The sequence below is a fragment of the Serinus canaria genome, chromosome 4 (assembly GCF_022539315.1).
Source record: "Serinus canaria isolate serCan28SL12 chromosome 4, serCan2020, whole genome shotgun sequence".
NCBI classification, from domain to species: Eukaryota; Metazoa; Chordata; class Aves; order Passeriformes; family Fringillidae; genus Serinus; species Serinus canaria.
Window position 1 is genome coordinate 49,345,501 of NC_066317.1, and position 24,820 is coordinate 49,370,320.

General features: G+C 37.3%; 1 protein-coding gene across 3 annotated transcripts; it reads left to right on the top strand.

The window, feature by feature from the left end:
- The first annotated feature begins 514 nt into the window (after positions 1–514).
- RELL1 (RELT like 1) lies at positions 515–23,470 on the top strand. Of its 3 annotated transcripts, none has more exons than XR_001992498.3 (8): positions 515–667; positions 10,697–10,930; positions 12,672–12,743; positions 14,011–14,068; positions 16,626–16,865; positions 17,516–17,689; positions 21,002–21,271; positions 21,818–23,470. XR_001992498.3 is itself a non-coding variant. In XM_018925550.3 (8 exons), the coding sequence occupies exons 3-7, from the start codon at positions 10,753–10,755 to the stop codon at positions 17,685–17,687; spliced, it is 720 nt and encodes a 239-aa protein (XP_018781095.1). In that variant the 5' UTR covers positions 521–667; positions 6,249–6,369; positions 10,697–10,752; the 3' UTR covers positions 17,688–17,689; positions 21,002–23,470. The 3 variants fall into 3 exon arrangements, 2 of the variants coding, with proteins under 2 accessions (XP_018781088.1, XP_018781095.1); XM_018925550.3 differs by adding an exon at positions 6,249–6,369 and having other exon boundaries at positions 521–667; positions 21,002–23,470; XM_018925543.3 differs by having other exon boundaries at positions 21,002–23,470.
- Positions 23,471–24,820: the final 1,350 nt, after the last annotated feature.

Below are 24,820 nucleotides of genomic sequence, written 5' to 3' on the forward strand. Positions count from 1 at the left end.
CGAGCACGGCCCCTGAGGCAGCAGCGGCAGAGAAGCCTTCCCTGGCCACAGCTACCACCCATGGGGAGGCACACCCAAACCTGCCTGGGTGAGAGACTCCCCCGTGGGCTACTCCATGAGGGTGGCCCCGCACTGACCCCAGGCACTCGGGATCCATTGTGGCACACGACCAAAGCCGTGCAAAGGAGTGAAGGGGTCACCTCGGGCCCTTTGGGACACGAAGCCTCGTGCCCATTTTGCCCCCTCGCTGCATCCCAGCGTTGCGGTTGCCGCGCTCAGGAAACCAGGTCTGGGAGCTGTAACACTAAACTTGTGTGTGGGGCGCCTTCGGGTAAGCCACAGAGGAGCTTACAACAAACGCCTTCGCCCCCCGTTAAGGCTGCCACGGCCACCCGGCTCGGCCCTTCCCCACAGCAGCTCCGGCAAGGCGGGAGCTGCGGGACAGCACCGCCCCGGGCCGGCGGCCCCGCGCAGGCGCGGTGCGGGCAGGGCGCGTCCCGCCGCCGCTGCTGGGCCGGGCCGGGCAGGGCGGCAGCGGCCCCGCTGCCAACGCGCAGCAGCGCGGGCAAGGCGTCGGGAATGGCTCCGGCAGCGACCGGCGGGATCCCGCCAACTACGCCATCGCTGGGACTGATGGCTGACGGGCTGGGCAACAGCTCCGCTCCTGGTGGGTCGCTGCGGCCTCGGTCCTTCGCCGCGGTGGGACGCTTCGCCGCGACCCCCTCTTTCCCCGGCGGCGGCCCTTGTACCGCTGCGCGGGCTGAACTCGCTGGGCAGTACGGCCTCACTCGCCGCTCGGATGTCTAGGCTGACCCCGCTGCTTCTGCCGGGACCCGACGCGGTTTCTTGGTGGTCCCCGGGTTTCGCGTCCCTGGGGGGAACGAGGGAGGAGAGCGGCAAGGCAGGGGCGCGTCCCTCTCTGCCCTAGCCCGGGGCAGCGGGCTGGGAGGAGGTCGAGGCTCCGCGGCGGCAGCGGCTGAAGTTTCTCCCGCCTGTCAGCGGAGCGCGGCGGGGGCGCTCGGGGCGGGCGCTGCGGGGTCCCGCTCGGGCGGGCTGCGAGTGCCCTCAGCGATCGCACGGTGCTTACTGTCTCGACAGCCTGGCCTGATGGCCAGGGGGTTATGGCCAGGAGTGGTGAGGGGGGGAAAAAAAATAACCAAAAGTTATAATGAGTTGTACGAGCTCGACTCTGACAGCTTCTCCGATTCACTTCAGCTGGGATCGGATGGCTCTTAAGATAGAAGTGCATTAAAGAATTTTATCCTCACTTGTGAGGTTAAGCTTGGCTTAGTGTTTAGGTTTTGGAAATGAAGAGTTGACTGTAACCCTTGAGAACTCTGAAGAGCCCTTGCACACATACCATCACCAGAGGAAGTTAGTTTAAAATGACATTTTCTTTGTTTATGTCTAACCACAACTGTTATGCTACAAATAATCTCAAAATGAAACCGAATTTGTTACCGGTGTAGTCTGAAGTGGGGGTTTTTTTTGTTTGGTTTTTTTTGTTTGTTTTTTTGTTTGTTTTTTGTGCACTGTTTGTGATGATCAAACACTTGTATTAAAAATTGATGCTCATTTCTACTTTCAGCTTGATCAGCTGTATTACCTTCGGGTGGCATGACATAAGTAAGAGTGTACCAGCTTGTTTGAGAGTAAACTTTCAACTCAGTGGAAACAGTTAGGATGGTCATACTTACTAGCAAAGAATAGAAGTGTTCCTTGTCTTTCTTGCGTTCCTTTTGTATATTTGTATATTATTGGTGCAGTCAAGCTTGATCAGAAGGGTTTGAAATACCTGCTAACTGCTGTTTATTTTCTGAAAGCAAGAGGAATGGAAGGCTTGTCATCCAGTGCACCTTGAGTTTCAGATTTATGTTGCCTGGTAGCTGCTGTCTGAGGACCTGAGGTTTTCTATGGAAATTATGAGGAGGAGAGAAATGTTTTTCTTGATCATGACCATATATATATATATATATATATTTTTTTTTTTTTTTTTTTTTTTTTTTCCCCCAGATAAAAACCAGTTTGCTCTTTGGCCGTTACTTCAGGGAATTGCTGCACGTTTATACATGCTGCAATTACTATACAGTTTACCTGCTAGTGGTATCTTGAAGCGGCTGTAAACAGATGTTTTAGTAAATGAAAGTATGTGTGTATGTAGGTTTATACTGACTTTTTACAAATGTTTATACTCAGGATTGCTTTATTGAACTTGAAGGTGGATGGAGAACTCTTGGTATTCTATGTACATTTGTAGGATTTAATAACTACAGCAGCAATTTAGCTGTATATCTAGCTAAAGAGGATTGTTCTTGTGCAGGCTAAAAATTTGCAAATCTTGCAAGAGTTGCAAAAAGCTATGAAAGAATTTTCTTCTCAGAGTTTTACAAATGCTTTCTGTCAATGTATTACTGTATCTCAAGATCACAGAATACCTCTTCACATAGGAGATACTTTGGTTTGGGTTAAAATTGATTTTTGACTTCTGTAAACTAGTAAGGATTGTTGTTAGCATGCATGAATTCATTGATACAGTGTGCTTGATGGCATTGATTTAGTGCTGCTCACTAGGTGCTGATTGTGCTTGTGAATTTAACCAATGATATGCAATAGTACTAAATAGCTCGTGTCCAGGGAGAATTTTATTTCATTGCTTTTTAACAGCCATACTGGTGAAGCGAGCTTTATTAACTGTACTGTAGCTGTTTGCAGAGTGTGTTATATTTGAAAACTGAAGTTTGAGGAACAGTTTTCCAACAGAAATGCAAATGTAAAGCGCCTGGTCTGTGTATTTTTGCTGTAGGAGCTGTATGCTGCTCAAGTAGTGACCAAAGCAATTACACCATAAGCACTGCAATTTAGTACTGGTAAACAGTGAACCATAAGCTTTTTGTCTCTGTATGTGTTAATGCAGCATTATCAATCACATACTGTGTAGCACAAAGAACCAGCTAAATCTTACTTCCCTTTATATTTAAATTCTTCCCTTTCTCAACAGGACAAAACTGCTCTATATACTTTCCCCCCCCCCCCCCCCCCATAGAATTCTAAATAATGTCAGATGCCTTCATGATGTGGTGACTGATGATTGACTAGGTTTGGTCTTCCATGTTGGTTCTTAACAAGCTCTCTCTGGCTGTGAGGGAATTGCAAGGCTTATTGCAATTATTTCAGTGCTCAAAATCGTTGAAATATGCATCGCTTTATATGCATTATACAGTAATAATTTTAGCTATATTTTTTTTTCTGTGAGTAGGACCTACCCTACATAGTAGGTACCTCTTTTCTGAATCCCCACCCTACCCTCAGGCTTTCAGAGAAGCCAGTCTAAAACTTTCTGCAGACAATTTACTGAATGTGTTGGTAGGATGTGTAATTCAGAAGAAATTTTCATTAGTAAAGAACTTGTCAGGGTGGAGACTTACCTCTCAGTGTAGAAAGCTCTCTTTCCAGACCACCTACAAAATTTGCCTACAGTCAAAATTTTTGTAGTGACTTCAGTGAGCCAGAGATTTTGTCTGTAATGTAAGAACTCGTAGCAGGCTCTGGCCTGAGTTACTCTGAAAAGCTCTGTTTTATGGTTTTATGGTGAGCACAATGTTGGGTACCATGGATGCTGGTCGGTGTCTCATGTCATGCCTGAGACTTGCTGCCTGGTTCGTACTGTTGGTGTTCACTGAGTAGGTGCATTTAGAATGAGCTTTAAGGAAACTTGGCTGATCCTTCTGCTCACTTTCTTGAGATTCTGCTTTTGACAAATCTGATGAAGGCTTTGAAGTCTGCTCTTAACAAAAATTCTTAATCAGCCCTGCTTAACCTCTAAGGCAGTTGGCAGTGTGTTATTAGTTGTCAGTATGTTCCTTCATCATGTGGCTTCCTTTTTGTCATCTCACTTCCTGCTTATTTCACTTCTGGTTGTAGGTTCTGATTACTACAAGGAAGCTAGAAGTTAAGCGGAATTCACAAATGTGTTGAATGTTCTTCTTCGATGATAGGTGGCTTTCCTTTGTTACTCACTTTAAGCATATTCCCTGAAGTACAATTTCCTTGAACAATAGACAAAGCAAGTAGTAGGGAATAGGTTTTCTTCACTTGAGAGTTTTTTTCTCTAGAAAAGAAACCTTTTTTTAACCTCTTCTTTACTGACTTTTCTAGTTTGTCTACTCTCTACTGTATCTACCACCTGACTAGTAAGGCAGAGAATCCCTAACGTTCCCTCGTTATTTTTTGTGTGTGTGTGTTTTGGGCAGTGGTATATTTTGTCTTGTGATTGAAATTGCTAGTAATTTCATCTGCTTAGTTTTGCAAAAGCAGTTTGACTGTAGTGTCCAGAATAGATAAATACTATTTGAATCAGATAACTTGTAAAAAGTGTATTTATTTTGAAGTTGCATTAAACTCTTCTCTTTAAGTTTACTATCGGTAAAGTAGTTAAAGACATGTATTACCATCAGGGTAATACATGATTACCATCAGAGCAAATGATTTACCGAAATTATTTCCCTGCTAAGCACCTGAATTAAGAATCTAAAAAAATTAAATGTGACTTGATAATAGAAACCTCTACTGCAGCTCTAATAGAATGTTGTATCTCTGAGTAAGCTGAAGGTACTGAATGAAACTATACAACTGATTTAGAACTTCTTTTCTTTTAAGGAAATATCCACCACTTCTGAAATGCTAGGAGGTACAAGCTGGCATTGAATTAACTTCACTAAAACTCAACTTTAAGAGTGAAGTTACTTTCTTAAATTCTTGAGATTGAGGTATTTAGTGTGTATTTAGGAAATTTAGCTAATAAACTAGGAGTTTTTAATTTTATGCCTGAATTTAAAAGGATCTAATTTAACATGAAAGAAATTTTACGCTAAATGATACTTAAAATGAATGCTGTAAATGAAGGAGCACATCCAGATGACGCAATCTGATCTAGTGTGTCCTAGCCAGTGGTGGCAGGGTTTGGATTACATTGTCCTTAAAGTCCTTTCCAAATCATTCCATGATCCATCCACCTTTGATATCTGTCCTGGAGGTAGGAAGTGTTGTTAGTGTTTAATGTAGTTCAAAATACACTTCCTGTAGAGCCAGGAGAGGATGACTACATGCCATCATCAAGTATCTTTTCCTTGCAGAAGGAGCTGGGTTCACAGGCTGCCTGACCATTTCTCCCTGTGGCATTGCCACAGAAAGCTTAAGCAATGCTTTTAGCAGCTGTCTGTAGGTCTGTGTGGTGAATTGATCCACAGGTGATCCAGGTACAAAAGAAAGGAAAAGACAAAGCACCAGAAAAGCCCCAAAAAGAACCAACACCCCCCACCCCACCATGCAAACGATATTCTCTTTAATTATTTTGAACCCTAAGTGATGGCCCTTTTTTCTGCAGATGGGTAGGCTGGCCCATTAATGGTGAGGAGGGGGAGAAATGCCTAAGCTGATATTGCTACTGAGGCATCTTTTTTAGCTGTGCTTAGCTGAGATATTTGAGCAGATCATGTGCCATACCATAATATTTCATTTGTGTTGTACTTAAATAGGTTGTGTGTGATCATATTTAGTTTGTTTAAATATTAATTAACATTAAGGCCAACAATAGTTTGTTTCTGTATACTGTGAGATTGTTATCTATGTTTCATTTTCATTCCTAAAAGCAGGGAATATGATCCTGTAACTCCTTAAACTTAATGGACAAGAAGATAATGAATATATATGTACCTATTTTTAGCAGGTAGATTGCTCAAATAACCAAATTCATAACATGTAAACAAACCTTTTTAAAAGGCATGCCATAAAAGGTAAATGGCATGGGGATAATGGGCAAAATCCAGAGTAACTAAATTGGATTTTTTACCACTAGAGCAGAGAGAAGATCACATTTTTGTTTATGGGCCATTTTCTCTAAATTAAACAATACAAAAACAAGTGTGTGCTTGAAGTAATTAGATGGGTGTAGATTCTACTTAGATTTAGTATAGGAGATTTAGAAAAACAGTGCATTATTTTAATGCTGAGTTGTATATTGCTAATATAATAACTAAACTGTTTTGATCTTGGTTATTAAAAGTGACTCAGATCAAGGATCTGAGTAATACTATTGGCGAGATAGGATTAAGATTAAATATTTCTAGAAATTTCTCATGTGCTTTATGAAAAGTTTGTCTATGCCATGTAAAAATTGCAATTGAATGAAGCATGAAATATTTTTCCACTTATCTGCTAACTTTTTTCCTCTTATATTCTGTTTCCTGAAGGTGCTGTAATTTGTCTTGAGCAATTGCTGAGGTGGAAGAACACTACCATTGTATCTGAGTAACAGTGACTAAAACCAAAAGACTTGTCTGAGGTTGACTATCTTTATATTTTACTTCTTAGGTAAGGATGAAGTAAGGGCAGACAACATTCAACTTCAGTACTTGGCCTATATTATTTTTTAAGCAAATGAGTACATGGGATCTGAATTAGAAGCATGAGGGCAATTTATTATTTCCAGCTTAAGCATCACTAAGTGTGCTAAATGTCGCTTCTAAATAATTTCATTTAGATCACATCTTCAAGTAAGTTTCATATGTAGACTGGTATACAATGACTGGTATATAAAAATGCCAGGACAGCAGAGCACTGGAAGAAATCAGTTCTTTTATGAATTGCCTCAAGTCAAGGAAGATTGCTATGGCCTGATTAAAACTATTAAGAAGCACCATCATGCATCACGAGACTGAGGTGAACTGTCAGCAGTCCGATAGAGGCGTAATGTGCCTCTGGGGAAAGGGAATGGGGAATGCACAGTGAATGATGGAGCTGTGACTTGGCACATTAAATGGATTGCCTGTTTAGGTCCTCAGGGCTTGGCTTTGCATTATGGCATAATTGCTGAGGGTTTTGAGGGCAGACTGTGTTGGGTGTTTGATAATGAAAGCTGAGTGCTTTGCTCTGCTTGTAAGGTTACACAGCACCAAGTACTTGATTCAGCTAAGTTCATTTCTTCTAGGATATTTTTGCTTTGCTTTTGGTGAATTTTTGTGTCTGAACAAAAAATGAATGGCATCGAGCAGTTTCTGGACTTTGTGTAAATAACTTGTTTTTATAGAAATGTTATTGATAAAATGTTTTTCTAGTAATGTTTGTTACATGCTGAATTTTTAGGTATCTAATTATAAACAAAGAAAAGTCACATAGGCCTATGTAAATAATCTGGTATGTTGAAGTATCCATGTTAATTTAATGAATTTTTTAAAGGAAGAAAATACTTCTAAGTATGTTTTTCTTCATAGTTCAAAACCTCTGTAAACCTTAACCCCATTAATAGACTAATCTATGTTACCAAGTATTCAGTTGATAAATTATAATTTTTTCAACATTCTTCTGTCAGTAAAAAAAGTGCTGGTATGGGCACAGTTTTCCTTTTGGAGGAAGGATAGGCACAGTTTTCTCTTTTGGAGGGTGGTGATGGTGTTAAATTGTATCTGTGTTTTCAACTGTATCAAGCTGACAGGGTTTCAAGTTGATGATTTAAAAATAATTATGTTGGACATTATATTTTCTTTTAATAGAATCATAGAATGCTGAGGGTTGGAGGGGACCTTAAAGATCATTCAGTCCCAACCCTCCTTGAACCTCCCACTAGACCAGGTTGCTCATAGCCTTATCCAACCTGGCCTTGAATACTGCCCTCACATTTAAAAATCTTCTGCACATCATTAATGCTACTGCCCTTTTTTTTTTTTTTTTTTTAACATACTCTGAGACTGTGGCTCCATGTTAGTACAATTACTCTGGGATGTTTGTACTAGATGTACTTGTCTATCCTTGCTCATTTTTTTTTCCCCACTTCAGCATACTCAGTCCATGGATTGTCCTAACAGGGGAGTTTGCCAAACCTCAGGTTATACTGATTCAGTTAAATGATTGCTTAAAAACTAAAGATTTTTTGTGGCCTTGTTTCTTGAAACCTGGTTATCTCAGTAATCCAGTTTAAAACTGTTTTTAGGGTTGCAGTATGTCAGGAGCACAGTGAGTGGGGTTGCAGATAACTGAATGGGAAGGGACCTCTGACAACCACTTTGTATTTGGAGGAATTGCAGTGAACCATGACATGGAAAGCCAGAGGCATGGACCTCTAGCCGTGTTATAAAGCCCCCTTTCTCTCTATGTTTGGTGGGAATTTCCTGCCATGGTTATGGAGAAAATAGATACTTGCTTGGGCAATCCATGGCACTCTTGCCACAAAGAGAGGCAGAAAACCCAAAAAGTTGAGTTGGATAAATTTTATGACCCTTCACAAAATAGCAAGTGGATGCTGATAGAAGGGAGGTGTTTCCCGTTCATTTATAAAATCAATACAGTGCAACAAAATCTAAAGTATCTGCCTGTTGTTGTCTTAGATTTGAACATGAAAGGTGCTTATTTATTAACACCCTTAAGAGCTTGTGTTGTATATTGTTTCAGTTGTATTTCCTAGATTCTGAGGTGGTGTTGTCATCCAATTAATACTTCTCTGGTGTGATGGCTTTTCTCCTGCCTCAAAAGTAAATGAAACTACTTTAGTTGATTAACTGGGGTACTTTGTGGCTTTTGCTACCTGATGAGTTAGAAAAAAAGTTATATTTTGGTGTATTAAAGCATGAATTATAAATTCTTAGAATGCAAGTAAACTGCATGTAAGATCAGCCTTCTCAGTTACATGATTGTATCCCTTACCCTTTCCTGTCTTTTGTTTCCTTGCAGTATAAAACAACTACAACCTTAAAGTGTTCAATTGTAGATATTTTTCAGTTTTCCTACTCAGGCTAGAGTAGGAAAACTGAAAAGTAGTTGGAGCTTCTGAAAGCTACATGCTGTAAATTCTGCACACAGTCATCTGTAGGATTGCTGCCATCTTAAAAGTGAATAGCTTTCTCTTTTGATTTTGGGAACAAACTAGACCATTTGCTTTTGTCCATAGCAACTATCCTGAGATTCTGCTTTAACATTTAGTTTTGAGGTCTGTTCAGTAATTTGTTAGCATTTCTTTCCATTTTTCTGCATTTCTTCTATTTCCTAGAAAATTATTTTAGCAAAATGCTTAATACATTTTTTTTATGTTGCTAATTGGGGTTTATCAGTTGTTTTTTTAAGTCATTTCCACTGTTTTCACTTTGAGCAAGTTTTGTGCATTGCATACTACCCAACTGACAATTTGAGCCTGTTCTGAAAAATTCAGAAATATTTTAAAATAAAAGGTTTACTGTTTCTAGAGGAATGAAGAAAACAAGGGTAAATACCAAACCTCTCTTTTCTGTCTATCACCTTACTGGTGTTTCTCAAATGCAACGCAGTTATGCAGTCGGTGCAGGAGATGTTTGTGGAATAATGCTCTTTCCGCAAAATTTTGGAGGCTTCAATTATTTTCTTTTTGTTGTTGATTTTGTTTTTGAAAGGAAAGGATTATTATACTAGACATTTGTGTTGTGAAAATGTTGCTGTCACGTAAAAGGTTTTCTGCTGACTCTTCTATTCTTCAGCAAGTTTGATGAATGGAACAATTGTGAATTTCCTTGTCCATTTCAATACAAGTAGATGGGAAATATCTTGAAATTGATGAATAAAAAGTGAACACTTTCTGGTTGTCATTATTTCCTACTCAAAAAAAATTGTTTACTGCTGGAGTGGTGGAGAAGAATAGAAGGTAGAAATGCATGTTCGGGATAGTATATGTAAGTCTTTATTATATGGGGTGGGGAATGTGTATAAGCTCTAAGAGTTTGCAAAGGTTTTGAGTATGCAGCATGTAATTTTGGATTTACTGAACTGTTGAGTTTTTTGCGTATATTGGACCTAAAAGTGTGTTAATATTGAAGAGATTGTCCAGAGATGTGGAATGTTCATCATCTGGATGGAGCTTATGTGCAAAACCTGATCTAATCAGTGCTGCTTTTAGCAGCACTTGGATGGATGAATTTCAAGTGTCCCTTCTAATGTAATTATTCTATACTTTTGATAGGTCAGAATCCCAGGTTTTAACATGGAGTTTACATCTTTGAAATTCAGAACTTAAATGAAACAAAAAAGCTTAATTATGGATATAGTGTGTGAGAATGCTTCAACTTAAATTCTTTGCAAGCAAAAAGAATTCTTTCATGCCCGGTTTCAAGTTTAAATACAAAATGATTTCCAGATCTCAGACAAACAAAGAATGAGCCCACCTTATTCTGATGAGTCCACTGTCAAAGGAAAAATAAAAACCAAGGCTATTTCTTTCACACCTGATAATTTTTCAATGCAAGGGTCAATATTAAATCCTGCATTTACTCTCATATTAGGGAAGGATCCACATTTTGTTGGTAATTTTGCATGAACTTCAGACTGGAGGAACAGTATAGCATTTTCCTTGCTGATGTGAACAAGGAGCAATGGTAGTGTTATTCTGTAAAATATGTGAGCCCTTTATTTGAGATTACAAGCCTGTCAGGCTACAGTATGGTTGGTTCTTCACTGTTGTATTGAAGAAATATCACACAGGTTTTTTGGGTGTTAGATGTTGTAATTGTTTGGTGAAGATGGAATATTTGCTGTTTCTGGAGTAAGTTATCAACCAGTAGAGTATGTGTTTTCCTCTTCACTGCAGAAGGTACTGTGGGGATTTTGTCATGCTTGTAATTTTCTGAATTCTTTCAAGCGATTTATGGTGTATAGTGATACATTTGTTTATTGATTTACATAGAGTTTCCGTCGGTTTTGTCAAGCCATGGCTTACAGACAACTACTTTGACAACTAAAATGGATGGCAATGATGGCAAGGCTGAACACCTAGAGTATATTGCCTTTGCTTTGGTTCCTGTTTTCTTCATCATGGGTCTCTTGGGGATCCTTATCTGCCATATCCTTAAGAAAAAAGGATACCGTTGTACAACAGAAGCTGAAGAACTAGAAGAAGAAAAAATTGATGAAAAAATAGGTAATCAAATCTAATAAACAAATTCCTATTTCTGTACATTGCAACTACAATGAAATAATTTATTGTGAGACTTCTGTAATTTCTGTGTCTATATTTGACATCAAAGCAGTATTAAGAATAATATTTTTGTTATTACATGTCACTTGGGGTTTGATCTCTGCCAGTCAAATCCAGGCGTGTTCTGCCATTTCCCATGCGAGTCTGCTAACATTAAGTAAGATCTTACAGAGGGATCAAAGTACCCCTGTATTTGTTTGCAACTCCACAGATGGAGTTACCATATAATTTTTCTGCATTTTACATGCTGTTAACAACAAAGTATTGTTGTACATAGTGCTAGCTGAGAAGTGGCAAAAAGCTTCCATTTAAAGCCTAAAATCTTAGTTTTATGTTTTGCAATCTTAATTTGTTCCTGTTGTACTGTCACTCACTTCTCCCCTCTCTTTATAAAACCAAGCCTTTGGACTGAATATCTTTATTCTGTTTTATATAATGCTACTTACGATTTTTCCTTGAAGCTGCCTTTGTTTTTATCCTATCATTTGTTCATTTGTGCCCTTATTTTTATTTTTCCTTATTCCCATCTATTCTTACTTGGGGGAAAAAAGTGTGTTACTAGGTGGGAAGGGCTATAACATGGTATAGCATTTGTAAAATGTAAGTAAGAACAAAAGTCACTTGTAAATACTCCTCTTCCTTTCTCCTGATGAATTTCTTTCAGTAGGTTCATAATGAGTGCAAATTACAGTGGCTCTGTGGTAAGGGTAGACCCATGCGGTGCAGTAATGATGTGTCAGTGTGTTCTTAAGCATTAACTGCCTGGGGCAGCTGTGCAGTGAGTGCAGCTGTCTAATCTGTTAGTTCCACTGAGTGGAACAGGGGAGTGGCAATGAAACAGGGACATCCCCTAGTCTCAGTGGCAGGAAGGAGCTGCCTCTAAGTTACATTGCAAAGTTGCAGGTATTAAGATGATGGATGGGTACAGAGGTGGGGAAGACTCTAATTTACTATGTAAGAGAAGAATTTAGGAGTCTAGCCTATCAAACTTGCCTCAACCCCATTTTTTTAAATAAAGCATTATAACAATTATTAAGGAAGGGCACAGTTTTGCCTCTTCATTGTTTTAGTTCCCCAATTGATCTTCCTCAGTCTTTGCAAATTATTCTAGGGGAGATTTTAGTATTGTTAATGGGTACATTTTGTAACAAAAGTTTTCAGTTGTTTTTTTTTAACTGATCAGTTGTTATGTCCTTAAAGGTGTGGTGAAAATCTTAAATTGACTCTCCCTCATAATAAAAGCCGATAGTACCTGTTTCAGAATAGTGATTTGAGACAGTTAAACATTTTGTTTTGGTCCGTTTTTTTGGTTTTTTTCCCCTCCCTGTTGTTAGGATTAGAAATGCTGCTCTCTTATTTGTCTCCTCCTTACTAGCTAGAGAAGGAATTTTGAAGTATGTTTGTGAAAATACTGAGCTTAATTAGTTCTCAGCTGAATTTGTTTGGGCTAATGTAGAGATGATAAACTTGTGTTCATAGTACTTACTGAATAAGGACGATAAAGTCTTACCGAAGCTTTGCCTCCATGGTGACAAAAAAATATTACCTCTTTTTTGAAATGTAGTTTCTTTTGGTTTGTGTTCAGTTTTGGTTGTGGCTTTCTTACCATTATTTATTTTTAAAATAGTTCAGTTCTTGATTCATAAGGCCAAGATACTGACAACATATTTATTTCTTTGCACAGAAATGAATGAAACTATACATGAGAATAGTGACACTGTGGGACAAATTGTTAACTACATCATGAAAAATGAAGGTACAGTATTGAAGTTACTGCCATTGAAATTAGCAGCCCTTGTGGTGGTGTTCTATAACAAATAATGTTTTTTTGGATAGTCCGATATATGGTATGTTCACGTGCTCTCATTTAATAACCAGTTTGTTCATTCTTAGCTCTTTGAAATTGTCTTTACAAGGCAGTAACGTCAAGTTTCTTGCTTACTTTAAAGTTTGTTTTGTATGGTAAATTCAGGTCATGCATTTCCAGATATTTTAACTGTTCAGGTATTTGGGTCTTTTTAGTTTAGCCTTTTGCTTTGTTTGTGAAGTAAAAGTGCAGTGTTGCTTTCTTAGTGGCAGTGTTTAAAGCCTGTGGAAACTTTTATGTTTTGGCTAGATTTAACTTCTTGTCCTGAAGTGATTCTTGCAGCTCTTGTCTGATGAGAATCTTGTGCATAACTGAGACAGTTGGGTATATAGCACTAATGTTGAATTCTGTATGTGTTATCTGCATGTGTCTGCAAAGTAAAGGATAAAGAGCAAGATGTGACTGAGAAAACAAAATCATAGTTAAGCACCCCGTGGCATGCTTGGGTAGTTCAGAATGTATTTGCCCAATAGAATAAATGTTTAGGAGACTGGATGTTTTTATAGCTCAGTAGCCGTCGGCTTTTTGATTTTACATTTGTATAAATCAGAGTTCTGACCATTGAACTTGCTTTGAGTTACCTCTGAATGAAGACTAGTCTTCTGGAAAAGCGATGGTTTTGAGTTTGCATGTGGGGATTTCTGGGTTTTGTTGTTTGGGGATTTTTTTCTGTTGTTCAGGGTGTTTTTAGACTATTAGTGCTTTGAGCTTGTGCATTTTTCCGTGAGATTGGGATTACGTAATTCATGTGTTTTGATAGGAAGTGAGCAATTGATAGTTCTTGGCTGATAATGAATTTGCATTTTGTAGGGCTCACTTAAACTGATGATTTTAATCTGAAGTTGGGTTAAACGTGTGATGTGATTCAGAGATCTTGTTCAAGAGTTTTGTGTAGATGGCTGCGTTTCATGGCTTGCATTGGGATGGAGCTTTGAGTGCAATATGAACTGCAGTTTTAGTAGTTCATGTTAAGGTTAACCATAGAATTATATTAACTTTTTTTTCTGCAGTTTTCTTTTGTGCTTTTTTGGAGATACATAATGCAGTCATCTTTCTTTTAAATGAAACTTCTTTGAGGAACTTTAGTTTTAGTTTTGGTTTTTTTCAAAAGTTAGAACCGTTCACTTTTCAAGAGTTCTGTTTATTCTCATTGCAGCAAATGCTGATGTGTTAAAGGCCATGGTAGCAGATAGCAGTGTCTTTGAACCTGAAAGGTAATTACTCCTCATTTTAATGCATGTTTCTTGAGGCAACTAAAAGCATATGCTTTCAAAGGACTTTGTTTCCTGAGCTCTTCTAAGACTACATCGCTTGCTTGAGTTACCAGCTAAGAGGATAATACTTTGATTTTCCATTATGTCTGAGTCCTTAAATTTTAACATATACCCTGGGTTAGTGACTGGCTCTTCTGGTTATGTGTTCTAGGTGCATGATACAGTTTTTCTGCATTTTGGTCTAAAATTTACAGATGCTGCAAATACTGGTTTACTTTGGGGTGAAGTTATGTACAAGGTGGCTTAGTCCAAAGCTGCTGTGGCTTCAAAGAACAGAACAGCCCTAATTTCATTTGTATGGGTGCTAACTTAAAAGAGGCATATTTTGCTGTGTCTTCTTTTGGTTTACCTTTTTCTTTATAATTGTAGCATTAGACATTGGTTGACCTGCCTCTTAGGATTTTTCACTGCACACCTGTTCAGATAATTATGGAGAGAAAGCATCTCTGCCTTAGATGCATTGTATGTGTAAAAAAACTTGTAGATGCATCATATGTGTAAAAGTGCTTATATTTGTACATGAGTACTTTTACCTCCATCTAGACTCTCAATACTCTTCGTATATAACCCTGTGTTCATATTCAAGGCAAAGGAGATGAAAGTTCAAGTATTATTTTGTCACCTATATAAGAAGTAGGAGAATATAGAAAGAGTTGAGTATAGAACCATTAAACACCTGTTCTAGTGAGAGGCTTGGTTATTGAAAAGATCCCTGAATTTCCAACGGGATTTCTTCTCAAGTATAGATATTTTTAAATGTCTGTGGTTCTGTAGAGATATTTATTTGAATTTTTTGCATAGGCATGTGTAATGTTATCTTGGGCATTTTAGACTATAGTTTCAGTGGTGAATTAAAATATGAAGAGTGAGGAGGAGAGAAAATGATTGCTCTTTCAGAATCTGACAAATACTCCTGAAGCTTTTGTAATCAAGTAGAAATCCTCTGTATTTCTTTGCAAGTTCAGTGCACTATGAAACTTCCTAATTATAGAAATAGTTATGGCTGAGTAAAATCTACACTTCTCTCACTGGAAGCCATTAGTTCTGTCTTTGCTTCAGGTATTGAACTGCTTTTATTTTCCTTAATAGCATTTTCTTATTTATATGGAGACCATGAAATACTTCTTGCCAATATTTTTATTTTGAAAATGAGCATCCAAGTAACTCCCAGTCTTCTCTGGCATGTTTTACTTCTTTAATTTGTTCTTTCTGTTCTCCTTTGGAGTCTCTGCAGTTTGTTTGTATTTCTTGAAATAACATTTCTAAACCTGCATGGTAGGATCAGATCTGGCACAATTAATGCTGAGTATTGTAAATTTAGGTTCTCTGGTTATACTTCTGTTATTTTCACTGTTTTGTCCTTTTTAAGCAAGAACATTGTTAATGATTCATGTTCAGCTCATGATCTTCTTTTTCTGAAGAATGGTCATCTGTCCTGTTGCTTTTTAGTCTAGGTTTGGGTAAGGCTTTCTGCTAAAACAGTGAGAACTTGTGTTGTCCTTACTGCAATACATCCAGTATTTTTAGTAAGATTTGTGTATGTGTGAATGTCTTTCATATATGTGTTCTCTTCTCATCATTCTAATTTCTTATCTTGACCTCTGCAGTTGCTATGGGTTACCCAAAGTCTATGGTTACTTCAGCTAGTCTTCTATTCTGTTACCCAGTGAACTATTTAAAGCACTGAATATAACCAGGACCAAAAGAAACCACATTTAGTATGACTTTGCAGTTTCACAGCAACTACAGATATATTACTTTCTGGATGTGTTTTTAATTTTTTTTTTCAAGGTGCTGCCTTACTGTACAGTTATTTCACCTTTCATGAGCTCTGGGCTGCTGTGTTACAAGACAGTGTTAAAACTGATGATGAAGTCCAAAAAAAGTAAAACTGGTTTCTATCTCTGCTGTTTGTTTTTCTGTTTTTGAGGAAAATCAGATTGATTTGATTAGTTAATCTCAAATGCCTTTTGGAGGTTGTACTGCTTTTTCTTTCTAGGTACTTAAAGGTTTTTTTTTTCCCCTTGAAACTGAATGATGTTTCCTCTTGTCATTGAGGTACACATTTTAGTTTTGCCTCTTTTCAATATTGTGGTTCTGTGCTCTTCTTCTTGGAGTTCCTTGAGATCCTGTAACAATTCTGAAATACTTTCTATAGTTTTCCAAGGCAGTTTTTTTTGTGAGTGTAATCAGCTTATTAAATGTCTTCATCAATATAAGTTTGTGTAACCTAATCTCTTCTATTTAGGCTGATTTTTTTCCCTCTTAATTTTCTTGTCTTTTGTATTAATTACCTTAATCTCATGACTGCAGCTGAATTAGTTTGTGAAAGTGATTCTTTATACTATTGGAGGGAACAGTAAGCTGGACATACAAATAAATATTTCCTGTAAAAACTGGCTATTCACTAGACATAGCTGATGGATGGGTTTCATCCTTTTAGTTGGATTTCATCCTTTTAGTAAACAATAAATTTTCTTTATTTTTTTCCCTACAGCCCATTATCTCCTACCTCTCCTGAGAGTCCAATGAGTCCAGGGACTCCTTTGTCACCAGGTGTTGTTCCATTCAGACACAACTGCAAAGCCCATCACTTCCATACTGTTGGAGGAGTGGTGGAAAAGGATGTTTGTACTCGCTGTAGTCACAAACGATGGCACCTAATAAAGCCAGCTCAAAAATCTAAAGAGAACAGAAGAAGTCGCATTGGAGAAGTTACAGTCCTTTCTGTGGGAAGGTAAGGCTTGGGTCATTTTGTTGTATACTTCTCTTAGGATGCTACAGTGGCCAGTGTTGGATCAGATATCCACTGACTCTGCTCTGTTCATAAGATCGGTGATTTTGTTTTTTTAAACCCCGTTACTATTAGACTGAAGTTATTTCTGGAAGAAGTAAATGTGGTGGTTTTTTTTTTTTTTTTTTTTTTTTTTTTTGGCAAGAGCTATATAAAAAGATGGAGATTTACTGTGGGTGTAAATTTAAGGCTCTTGCTCATTTGATACAGGCTAAAAAGAAACAAGAATTACACGCTAATAAATTTCTCTGTTTCTGAATTTGGTATTTGTCAAGTAAGTGTGAGGCTATAGAAACCACTTCATTCTATTTGTTAATTTTAATTCCTATCTTATATTGTAGTTGTCTTTGAAAATTACTATTCTAAGAAGCGATATGCAATCTGTGGATTGTGCTTCAAAACACAGTTCCCTGAGAAAGTGTGATTCAGCAGTAGTGAGTACGAGAAAGACCTGTAGGTGATAGGAAGGAAGATGCTCTGAAGTGAAGCAGTGTCCATGTAGATGTCTGCTCTGTCATTTTGTTCTGGGGACCTGGAAATTTCATTCTTCATCTATGGGGGAATACAAGTGCAGTTTCTTTTGCTCCCCTCAGATTTCGAGTCACAAAAGTGGATCACAAATCAAACTCCAAAGAGCGGAAGAGCCTGATGTCCGTTACTGGCGTGGAGAGCGTCAATGGGGAGATGCCTGCGAAACAGGACGTGAGCGAAGCACCCGCCACGCCTGCCAAACAGGACATGCAAGAGAGGAGAAGCTCACAGTAAAGGCAGGTGTCAAACATTGGAACATTTGGAGCTCATACTGAAGGTGTTATGTTGTGAAATACGTGAGGGTAATCAGTACAGCTGAAAATGCGTCAGTTCTGTGTGAAAACTCATCTTTCAGTTTCAAAATTCTCTACACAAGTCTGCAAAAATTACATGTGGTCACTCAGTTAATGATAAGTTAGGAAACGCTTTTTTATCCACCAAATTCTTATCTAATTGTTTATTCAGACTTTGTAATTAGAGTAGGTGTCGAAATAACTTTTGTGGGTGTGGCATCACTAGTCCAACAGATAAAATGTCTGCATATTAATTTTTTGGCAATAAACAAATTTTGGCAATGGCTCAGATTTAGTGGCAATGTGCTTATTGTCCAAAACAAATAAGTACTGCTGACAGTTGTATCACTGGAATAACTACAGTTATTCAATAACTATAGCTGCTTCCTTATGCTTGCTGCTCTGTACTGCATGCTTGTACAAGATGATTGCTTACTAGATATTTCTCTGATAGATCTGTGGAGCTTTGACTAATAGCAGTGGAGTCACATGAAACTGCTGATCTCACAGGGATCTAACTAAGCCTGGCAGTTGGGGTTTTCTTGTGAGTCATTAAACTTCAGTGAATTGCTTGAGTTACTCTATTGAGCATGTGAAAAACATGCCCAGCATGGTTTTGAAATGCAATCCTCACTGTGTTTTTTTTTTTTTTTTTTTCCCTCACTGTTTAGAATGTTAGGGGAAAAAAAACCCTGGCAGATAATATGGTTTGCCTCTATTTGATGATATGCTGATGGAGAATATGAAAGGGAAAGGTGATTTTAAACAAATGTGATTCAAGATTCAGACTTGACCCTTGAATAAGATAGGCTCTGAGCTGACATAGTAAAGGTGTTGGATTTGAAGAAAGTTAGCAAAGTGCACAGTGCCAAACTCTCTGTATGGTGAGAGAGAAGATAAAATTATGTTGTATCAAACTATTGGTTACCTCAAATGGAAGAGGGAAATGCACAAGATAAAATTTGGTCTGTTTAGAAAAGCAATAAGACTCAAATGCCCTTGAGTATCTTGAGGTTAAAGTAGAGAGCTGGTATGCAGTGGGATACTTCCTCCCAACCCTTACTGGCTGCACAGGTTTGACTGTTGAACTAAGCAGAATGTATTTGTTTGGCCTCTATGCCTCATCACTAAATTATACCCAGGTTTTTGGAAACATTGCTGTAGAGGAAAACAGCCTTGGAGATGTGGTGTGCTTACCAATAATAAAAAGGTTATGGAGAGGTTTTTTTTTTTTCCACCCAGTAAATAAGAAGACAGTGATAGGCTAAATTGCAGGGAGGGGGAGCTCAGGTTTCAAAAATTGAGAAATTGGAATAAGCATCTTTATTGTTGGACATTTATAAGACCAGACTTGTCTATGCCAGTGTTTCGCTTTTTGATCTGTAGCACATTTTGGCAAATCACAGGTGCCTACTGGCTGCTGTTTCACTGTTGCACTGAAATCTGTGAAGGATCTAGAGAAGTCAGTGAAAGGGAAACAGTACTCTTATTTTCTGATTCAGAATAATGTCCTTGTGCTCAAGGTTTTTTTATGTTGATGAGCTTTCTATTTCTTTCCTTTTTAAAAATCAATATCAGCTAAATGCAATAGGAGATAACATCTTCCTTCACTAGATTGGCATTTCCATGCCCAGCTAATTGTTTTGTTAGTTCTGTGACTATTTTTATTTCTTTTCTGTATCTCTAGTGGGAGACACAGAAATCTCATCAGATCGTTCATAATACGATTTTTTTTTCTACTTAAAGGCAAGCTAGTTATTTTCTCTTTAAGCATGAGAAATAGAAAGAATAGGATATATATGAAAATAAATTCCAATGCACTTTGATTAAAAAAAAAAACATCATTTTGAAATCACTCAAAATGTTTTGCAATCCAGTTTTCTCTATTATTTGTTCTTTCCTCTCCTAAACAGGAAAGCTGTTCCCTGTAATTACCTACAAGTTCTATAAATTTAAAACATTACTACTTAAATTTAAAAATAAGCTGTTCTCTAGAGAGAGATGATAGTAAAGCTTTAAAAATTTGTCCATCTATGGCAGCTTTTTATTGTAAAACCTCCCCTTAGGATTAAAGTTTTGCCCCTTCTGAAAACAAATGTTCTAATAGCAGAGAAATGGTTCAGCAGAATATTTTAATGGTCTCTCTAGTCCAACAGAGCTATTTTCTAAATCATCTGGGAAACTAGCCAGGTCTGTTTGATTTGCACTACAAAAAAGAAACAGATCTTGCTTGAAAAAGGGTATGATGCTGTTCCCTAGCGTGGTTCTAGATCACTATGTCTACTGTCATGAGAAGCTGTTCACATGTAAACAGGTAGGAGTTAGACCTTTACTTCAGGTACTTATTTCAGACTTCTAATAAATTATTGTTGCCCAGTTTGCTGAAACTGAATAGATAAACTTCATGTAAGACTTTTGTGCCTCCAGTCAGTACATTTCTGATGAAAGCTTATACTTTGGGGAAATTTGACTCAGATCTTCAGCTGCAGAGGAAGAAGGCAGACGTAAATGTGAGTTTAACTGCTTCCAGAAAAGGTTTTTCTGTCATTCAGAGACAGCAGATTTGTGGCTGAATTTAAAAACAGTTTCTGAGAGTTCCTGTATGAGGTGGAATTCCTGAGTTGGACAGTATCTGGATGAAACAGCATTGCTGATTGCCTGTATTCACTGCTGCTCTCAAGTCCAGGGTTTTTTTCCCCCTAAACTGATGTGTTCTGAAGCACCCTCTACAGTGTTTCAGCTTATCTAGTGTCTTGCTGGCTGTATCATTGAAAGTTGTGGCATGTCTTCTCTATGTCTTCAAGGTTCACGTTCTCAGCAGACTCCATTTCATCAGTTAATTTTATTTCAAATATGTTTAATGGCACATAAAAAATGGTAGATACACAGCTGATAATTGAAGTCAAAACTTTTGAGTTGAGCTCTTGGATATCCATTTTAAGCTACTGGGTAAACAGAAACTGGTATTGGTACACTGAAGCTATGTAACATTTTCCATTTGTAGTGCTTAACACTGTGGTGTGATTTGTCAGTTGGTCCATGTGTTTGTCAATGCATTTCAAGAGTACTAGCTCAATTTTTAGTTCCTCTTTATGATTTCACATGCTAAACTTGGAATGCACGGCAACTATGTCATGCAATTGTGGCTTTTTTTTTCCATTTCAGAGTACCTGCTAACTTTTTAATTGGTGTGTCCATCCTAAAACTGATTTTGCTATTTAGGTTTATTTTCAGAACTGTTTTCTTCTCTTACAGGTGGAACTTTTAGAAGAAGGTTGTCTGCAAGCACTTTGGAGAAAACTGAAAACTCCCAAGAGATGCATACTATTTAAAGAAATGTATTTATGGCAATGTAGCATTTTAAAAGTTCTGTGATGTCATTCCTGCAAGCTTAAACACTTAATGGTTTTTGACCAGTAAAATAGTGAGATTTAGACACTGAAATACTGCTGAGCTGTGTGGACATCATAACAAATGGCTTCATCTTGGAAAGAAAGCATACATACACGTTTTTGGACAGGAAAGGTAAAAGCTTTATCAAGTCTTAAACTTTTTTTAGACAAGCATTTATGAGCTCAATATAAAGAGTAATACAGTTACCTCATGGATAAACTACATTCACCCCAGTGGTCCATCTGGATTTTTCTTCTGTTCTGCCCACTCCAAAATTGACAAGTGTTTGCTGAAGATAAAAGCCAGCCTTTGAAAGATGAAAATATTCTTTCAATCTGGCTGCTTGTAGCCAAGTAAAACATACAAAGAAATAATTGTCAGCCAAATCTGCACGTGTGCCTTCAGTACATAAGTCCTCAAACTCTGTGCAGGGTACCTCACAGTAGAGACTGGTTCAGTTATATGCAGATGTTAAATTAAATTGTTGCTCCCCAGACACATATCTCTCCCTTTCTACTTGACAGAGGCTGAAGAGCATCTTTTTGTGTGCGGGTAGATGAGCTCTTGGTGAGGTTACTTTCCTCAAGGCCTTGTGTTCTCCTGTTCTCTTGTAACTGCTCACTCATATTTGAAGAGTGCCTAATAGTTTTGCTTTTCTTTTTTTGTTCTTACCCACAGGTTCCTTATCAAGTTAAGGCAACATATTTCAAGCCTTAGATAAGGATATGGAATATTGGGCATTAAAAAATTTATGGAATATATACTAAAGTGCTTCAGAGTGGCTTTATTGGACTGAGGGTAGTTGTATTCATTGGCAACAAAATCTTAAGCCAGTGTTACTCCTTTCATATTTTATGTATGACTTAATGCTAAAATTACCATGGTATTCTCATATTAATTTTCTGCATCTACTTATGATCTCATCTTTGTCCTATTACTTATTCTGGGGAGAGAAATCTCTGTAATACTTCAGCAAGCTTTTCTGTGTAACAGAAAATTATATCATTTGTTCTGAGTGCCTAAGAATATAGCTCTAATATAATGCTTTTTAGTAGAGATTGCACTATATTCTGAGAACTATAACTTAATCTGCTTTATGAACTCAAGGAAAATCAGTGTATGTTTTTGAAATGGATTTTAAATTGATGCCTTCAATCTTTTTAAACAAGAGCTCTAAATTGTATTTTTTATTCATATCTGAGAATTGTGTTTTTTCATTGATTTATGTATGCAGTGCTAACAATCAGTGTCTATAAAATTACTCTTCTTGCTTGTGTATTAGTTACTCTCATGTCTTGTCAGGAAACATCAAGTTTTTTCACTCTTGTTGGAAGTATGTGCTGCTGATGGTCTTCCTTCTGTGTGTATGACTGATTGGTCCTATCAATATGTACTTTTCAGTGATGCTGAATTTGCCAAAAAACCCACCACTACCCACCCAAACTTTGAAAATAATTAATGTGTTTTTGTTCTTTTCAAAGTGGATATTTTTAGAGATAATTGTCTGTCCTTGAGAATTCAAAATAACTGTTTGGCTGGGACTCTAACTTCAGTGTTTAGCGCTGCTCCCTGCTCCCATAAATTTAAAATCAGCTTGTGAAACCTCTTCAATATTTAATTACAACATAAACACCAACCTCTTTTTACAGGCACACATTAAGCTTCACATGATTATTTGTGTGAAGAATATTTCTAGAAGATTTAATTAGTATTGGTTGTAGTAATGAGCTTTCAGTTTCCAAGAGATTGATAGCTGTGAGTATAAAGTGTTACTGGAAAATGGGAGCATTGGAGAAAACAGCAGTTTTCAAATAATTTTCAGAAAGAAGATACAAAGTTACAAAACTTTGTCCCAAAAGCTTTTTCTAAAAAAAAGGGCAGTTTGTCTTGATACTGTATTTTGATGGATGATGGGTTAGTATGGCAAATAAATGGCAAAAGGATGGAGGAAAGTTTAAACAGTAATATGTATTTTTTTACTTGTTTTGAAAGTAGTTTCTATTTTGATTCCATTGAAAATACATAGAATAAAAGGGATGGAAAGATGTTGGGTATGTAAAATATTGTTTACCTGTATAAAGTAATTATGTAAGGTATTATGAGACCTCATATGTGCAAGAAATGAATTTATGCATTGCTTTCTAAGTAAGAGAGGATTTAGAAACTGTGCCTGTTTCATTGCCTTTAACACTACACTGCTATTGTAGAGGTATGCATATTGCCATATTAGTCTGCTTTTCTTAAATTTGCTTATCAAATGTATTTTTAACAAAATAGTTTATATACAACTTTTATACTACCAAGCAGTAAATAAAAAATACTGATTCTTAAGCTTGCTTCTGACTTCCTTTAGCCTTCACCCATTGAGTGAAATTTAATTTTTGTACCATCTAAATGTAAAATGCAATCTTTTTGCCTCTGAAGTTTTTGTTTATGGAGGTAGTGAGAAGGTTAGTTTATAGTGTGATACACTTCAGAGCAGTTTTATTTTCTTCAGAAAGGACAATTACAAATACTACTTTAGTTTCATATATAAATGAGAAAGACAGAAATCTGTGCTTTAACCCAAGCTGGTATCATTGATTTAAAATATCAAGACTTTTAACTTTTTATTATATTTGATACAGAGCTTTTAAAAATACTCAATATTATTCCTAATTTTTTTGTAAGGTAGGGAATGAAAAAAATCACAAATGACAGGAAGCTCTTTGCAGTTGTTTCCTCTGAGCCTGTGTCCGTCTGTGATACTACAATGCTTAATTTGTAACATTATGTTCTCACAGATGACTGTCATCTGTAAAGGGCATTCAAAATGAAATGGGTTTTGCTGTATGAATAGTGTGAAGGAGCCTTGAAGCAAGTTGTGGCTGGCTGAGATGGGATTATCAGTGTACGATCCTGTTTACAGGTTTGGGGTTGTTTATTATTTCAGTGCTCCTAGCAGTGTCATGTAGGGTCTGTTTTGAGCTCTGTTTTTGAATTTCAGAGGTTATTATACAGATGTGTTTTATATTGAGAATGTTAAAAAAAGAAAAAAAAATTTAAAAGTCCTTCCAGGCCTTAATCTTCAGACAGAACTGAGACACTGCTGCTGCTGAAGCTTCTGGAAATTCAACACACTGTGAGTCTCATTTTCAGGAATTTTTGTTTCGTTCTTTTTTTCTTCTATGTAAAAATTCTGTGTATTATGTGTGGTACACAGTTTTTATTAGACAAATGTACATATATTGAAATACAAGAGGATTGCTCTATTAAAATTTGAGAAAGTCAGTTATAACTGGACTAACATAGACAAGTCCTCAAAAGAAACACAAAGAATTTATTTCAAATGGATTTTGTTTTCTTCACATGGATTAATTCTTGTATTACTTTTCCCCAGTGCAGGCACTTCATTTTTACTAAAGAATTATTCCAAAATTCGGGATCTTACCTTATGCTGCTGTAACAAAATAGTCCTACTTTTATGTTTAATAAAATCTGATTTTACTAGTAAAGAACAGAGAGCCCATGTGCAATGTATTTTTGAAACATGGTAAGGATTAAATCATTTCCTTTGCTTCTGAATCTCTTTATAAAAGTCTCAGTTGAAAGCATGCCAGATTGTACCTGGTTTCTCATTGCCATTTTCTTTCTGAACTATATCCCTGTTCTTCACATATACAGAAACTTTGACAAGCTTGG